At 36.8% G+C, this 5,136-nt stretch overlaps 1 protein-coding gene across 2 annotated transcripts in view; it reads left to right on the top strand.

Moving 5' to 3' along the window:
• Window positions 1–5,136, top strand: part of DENND1A (DENN domain containing 1A) — a 536,936-nt gene that overhangs the window by 279,889 nt on the left and 251,911 nt on the right. For both annotated transcript variants that reach the window (XM_007450246.1, XM_007450245.1), the window contains one exon: window positions 781–834. In XM_007450246.1, coding sequence (XP_007450308.1) covers window positions 781–834 — 54 coding nt within the window. The remainder of the gene's footprint in view (window positions 1–780; window positions 835–5,136) is intronic.

Genomic DNA, 5,136 nt, shown 5'->3' with positions numbered 1-5,136 from the left:
TCCTGCTTGCCATTGTTCTCTGAGTCTTTAGTAGCACGGAGGAGGTGTCATCAGTTCAGCCTGTTTTCATTTAACTCAGAGACACATGCTTGTTACAAACATGGAGATGCCTCCTTGAAAGTTCTCTGAACAGGTCAGGTTTTCAACTCCACTGAGTCTCCAGCTCCCTTCACTGGAATTTGCACTGGAAGTCAGGAGGCTTATTTGCAGAGCATGCATAGTGGAGAGACTTTCTCCACTGTTAGCCATCTGCAGTGTCTCAGGGCAGCAGTCCTTCCACTGGAGCTGTCCTTAATATCCCTTGGGCCTTCAGGGCAGATTTGGCCCACAGCTTGTAGATGGATATAATCTCAGGTGCTGAAATGAAATGGCAGGTTTGGTTGGTAAAGACCATTCCTGAGTGAACCTAGTGATATTTGGTCCCTAGTGTCCACTTGACTCACTGAACAATAAATTATGAAGTCTGCAGCTTTCATGTGCTCAGAAACCTTCAACATCGTAAAAGAATTTGGCCTTTAACTTCCTTGAGCTGTTCTTTTGTATCTCAAAGAAGTTCCTCTTTCATAGAAAAGAACTTCATCTACCAAACGAATGATTTAATGCATCTGGCTTTAATCCAACATTATCCTAAGGAAATATTCCATAGACTGTTCTCTATGAGTGAAACTCTGTTTCTTCATCTGAGTGAGGAATTATCTTCAGATCATTTACCTGATTTCTGAATAATGTGCTTGCTGCATACTTTTGCAGAAATAAATAGCTTTTGTTTTTCTTTTCCAGCATTCTTATTTTACTGTGCCTGACACCAGAGAACTTCCCAGCATCCCTGAGAATGTGAGTACTTGGGCAGGGGTGGATTAAATTTTTATTCCTCTTTGTTTTTTTTACTCATTTTGAAAGAAAATAAAAGGATATATTTTCCCATTATAAAAATAATGCATTATGAAAGTAAAACCAAATAGAGAATATTTTAAAAATATAGAAAGTATAAAGACAAGGAAAGATCATTATTCATACTTCTCAAAGGTAATCACCTATTAACATGTTGATGTCTCATTGTAGTCTTTTTAGAATGTATTATTTACATAGTTAGAATCACCTATTACATAAGCATTTTGCCATTTCATTCACAGTCATTTTTGTTGGCTGCATAATATTCAACTTGCTATGTAGCTTATTTAGCTATTTCCTCGCTGTTGTGAATTTAGGGGTTTTTAGTTTTTGCTGTTGTAAATAAAATGCTTCTATGTAAAGAACTTGCCATATAAAGATTTCTTTATTAGGGTAGATATACTCAAGTAAAATTATGCTCCTACTACATTTCTATATTGACTTTTAAGAAAGTAAAAGTAATTGTGGGTAGAAGTGTGAGGACCCCCAACCCCACCTCTTAAAAACTTAGCAGTGAACTTGAGTCTGAGGGAGCACAGGGTAATATTTGCCCTCTGAACAAACCGAATGACGTTATCTAGCCTAGGCTTAAGACGTATTTTCAAAATGTTTTACTCGGATTGCAAACAGTACTACATAGAATTAAATATAGAATCACCACCACTAAGGTACTTGGTTGCTTTTTAAATTGTGGCAAAATGTACATAATGTAGCATTTACTGTTTTAACCGTCTTTAAGTATACATTTCATTGGTAAACACAGTCACATTGTTGTGCAACTGTCACCAACATCCATCTCCATTTTTTCATCTTTCCCAACTGACACTCTGTGGCCATTAAATAACCCTTTAAACAACAACTCATTTCCCTCCTCCTCCCATCATCACCTGGCAACCCCTCTTCTTTCTGTCTCTATGAATTTGATTACTCTAGGCACCTCATTTAAGTAGAATCATACAGTATTTGTCCTTTTGTGTTTGGTGTACTTCACTTAGCATAATGCCTTTGTGGTTCATCCATGTTGTAGCATGTGTCAGAATTTCCTTCTTTTTTTAAGGCTGAATAATATTTCATTATATATACGTAACGTACTACATTTCATTTATCCATCGGTGGACACTTGGGTTGCTTCCACCTTTAGGCTATTGTGAATAATGCTGCTTTGAACTTTGGTGTACAGATTGAACTTTGTGTTCAATCCTTTTGATTCTTTTGGGTATGTACTTGATTACTTTTTTAAAGTACTGGAATAAGTCAGGTAATCACATCTAATTAATGAAGTTAGGCTATAGTGTTGTGATTAGGTAACAGTCTTAATAAACTGGGATTGTCGAAGATATTCACAAAGTTTACTATCTGTGTGATTAGGCTCTGGTGGAAAATATTGCTTTTTTTTTGTTTGACATTAAGTAATAAAAAAATACACACCACAGTTACCATTTTAACAACAATAGCTAATGTTCATTGAGTACTAGTGCTTGTCAAATAAGGTATTCAGTGCTTTACCTGTATTTTCTCATTTACCTCTCATAATGAGCTTAGGTAGTCAGTACCCTAATTATTATTTTATATAAGGAAACAGAGGTCCTGAAAACTTAAGTAACATATTCAAGGTCCTATAGTACAGAAATGGTAGAACTGGAATTCAAACATTGATCTTTCTGATACTAGAAACTGAGTTCTCATATATTGTGCTACACTTTGAGCCCATAATTTTACCTTTCATCTCAAAAAATTCCATTGAAATGATAAGAGAACTATAAAAATTAAGGAGAAAAATGTCCACGTAATGGCAGAAGGAGCCACCATGAGCTGGAAAATTTGAGGAATTTCTGCAATGTAAAGGAGATGGTTATTGAGCAGTCAATAAGGTGTAGACAATGAAGGAACCCAAAAAGAACTGGAAAAGTCCTGCAGAAAGAGCAGAAGCCAGGGCTGTGGCATGGAACATTATTAAAAATTGATTATGGGGCTTCCCTGGTGGCGCAGTGGTTGGGAGTCCGCCTGCCGATGCAGGGGACACAGGTTCGTGCCCCGGTCCGGGGAGATCCCACATGCCGTGGAGCGGCTGGGCCCGTGAGCCATGGCCGCTGAGCCTGAGCGTCTGGAGCCTGTGCTCGGCAACGGGAGAGGCCACAGCAGTGAGAGGCCCGCGTACCACAAAAAAAAAAAATTGATTATGTGCTAGATTGCACTGAAGAATTCAAAACAGGAAAACTCAAACTCTTACAGGCCACTGTCTTTTATTACAATGAAATAAACCTAGAAATTAATGATGAATAAAGATTTTTAAAATATTCATCTACTTGAAGGAGTGGTTGGGTCAAAGAAGATAAAACATTGAAATTGGATATTATTTAGATAATAATAATTATCTAATAATTAGTAAGAACACTGAACAACAAAAACCTAACAGATTTGGCCAAAACTACTCTTGTGAAAATTCATAGCTTTGGATGCTTTCATTATAAATAATAAATTTAGAAAATCATGAACTTGACTTGCAATTCAAGAAGCCAGAAGACGGATAGCAATAAAAAAAATCCAAACTAGAAGAATAAGTTACAATGTAATTAGTTAGAAAATATTGTTAAAGTAAAATTGAAAAATAGACTTTTTAAAAACTAAATTTCTAAAAACAACAAAATAATCTTAGACGTATACAATAAATTTGAAAATTGTGATAATGTAAAATTTTCTAGAAAAATGCAACTGATCAAAGTCACCCTAAGAAATAGGAAATATGAGTATAGAATCATAACTTGGGAAGATTAATGAAGTTCTATTGACCTTCTCCACCCCTCGCAGCTATTGAATGTGTCAGGTTTAGTTGGTTATATAGGCATGGTAAGGAACAGACTGTTTAAACTGTTCCAAGTCATAGGAATGGTATGTATATATGTGTATTATAAGCATCAAAAGAGGGCTTCCCTGGTGGCGCAGTGGTTGAGTCTGCCTGCCGATGAAGGGGATGCGGGTTCGTGCCCCAGTCCGGGAGGATCCCACGTGCTGCGGAGCGGCTGGGCCGGTGAACGATGGCCGCTGAGCCTGCGTGTCTGGAGCCTGTGCTCTGCAGTGGGAGAGGCCACAGCAGTAAGAGGCCCGCGTACCGCAAAAAAAAAAAAAGAAGCAAAAGAAAAACTCACTGTAATCCCTGAGAAAGTCATGTTCTGAGTTTTTCTTTTCTTCATTTATGTGATAGTAGTAGTTTCCAAATTGTTCTGCCTGGAGCCCTGCCTGAGGTTCTTTGGGACGTGGGAAGGACTGAGGGAGCTAAACGGCTGACCCACCAGGGCATGGATGCTTCTGCTTTATTCAGAGCAGGTTCATTTCTATCTACTTAAATTGGGAATTTGGTAATATTTTGTTTGAGATAAAAGGGTTGTTTTGATTTTTTTTTTTTTTAAAACTTGGAAGCTACATTTTAAAACACACAATGGGGGAGGATCGTATCAATTATATACCTTTATACCTGCTTTTTCTATGACAATGTATTATGAACATTTGCCTGTGTTACGAAAAATTCTTTACAAATATCTTTGTTGTAAGAAAAGTCAAACAATTCAGAAGTACATATTAAAAAAAGTGAAAGGTCCCACATTACCACCATCCCAGCCCCACCATCCCTCCCCCACCCCTAATCCCATTCTCCATTCAGAGTTTGATGAGTGTCATTTCAGACCTTTCTTTATGAATTTACATGTTAAATGTATGAATCCTTGTGTGTTGTAGACATTTTTTAGACATAAAACAGTACTATTCATAATGTTTGGCAACTTATTTTTTTTAATGTACTCTCAAAACTGTTCATATCTTTCATCTATGTTAAGTAATATTTTTAGTTAATGGTATTTTATTCTTATGAAAGTAATACATATTAATGGCTTAAAAAAACATGTAATATCACATAATTGTTGATGAAATTTCCAAATTTTCCTTTATTTCCATTTCCCAGAGGCAGCTACCTTCAAGTTTTTAGCAGTTGTAGTATTTCTCTCCATATTTTTTTTTTTTTTTTTTTTAGCCATATTTCTGAATTTCAATTTCAATTCATACAGTATGCTAGCACCTTCCTGCATAAGATGATGGGTAGTAACTATTAGCCCGGCTAGCATGTGCTGTAATGTCAAACCCCTGCCAGGAGTATTCTCCTGTAATCTTTCAGGGAAATTCGAGGTGTCTGAGAATAACTTTTTTTTTTTTTGCAGTACGTGGGCCTCTCACTGTTGTGGCCTCTCCCGTTGC

The sequence above is a fragment of the Lipotes vexillifer genome, unplaced genomic scaffold, assembly GCF_000442215.2.
Source record: "Lipotes vexillifer unplaced genomic scaffold, Lipotes_vexillifer_v1.1 scaffold890, whole genome shotgun sequence".
Taxonomy (NCBI): domain Eukaryota; kingdom Metazoa; phylum Chordata; class Mammalia; order Artiodactyla; family Lipotidae; genus Lipotes; species Lipotes vexillifer.
Note: the sequence above shows the minus strand (reverse complement) of the source record. Positions and strands in the feature narration are given on the sequence as shown.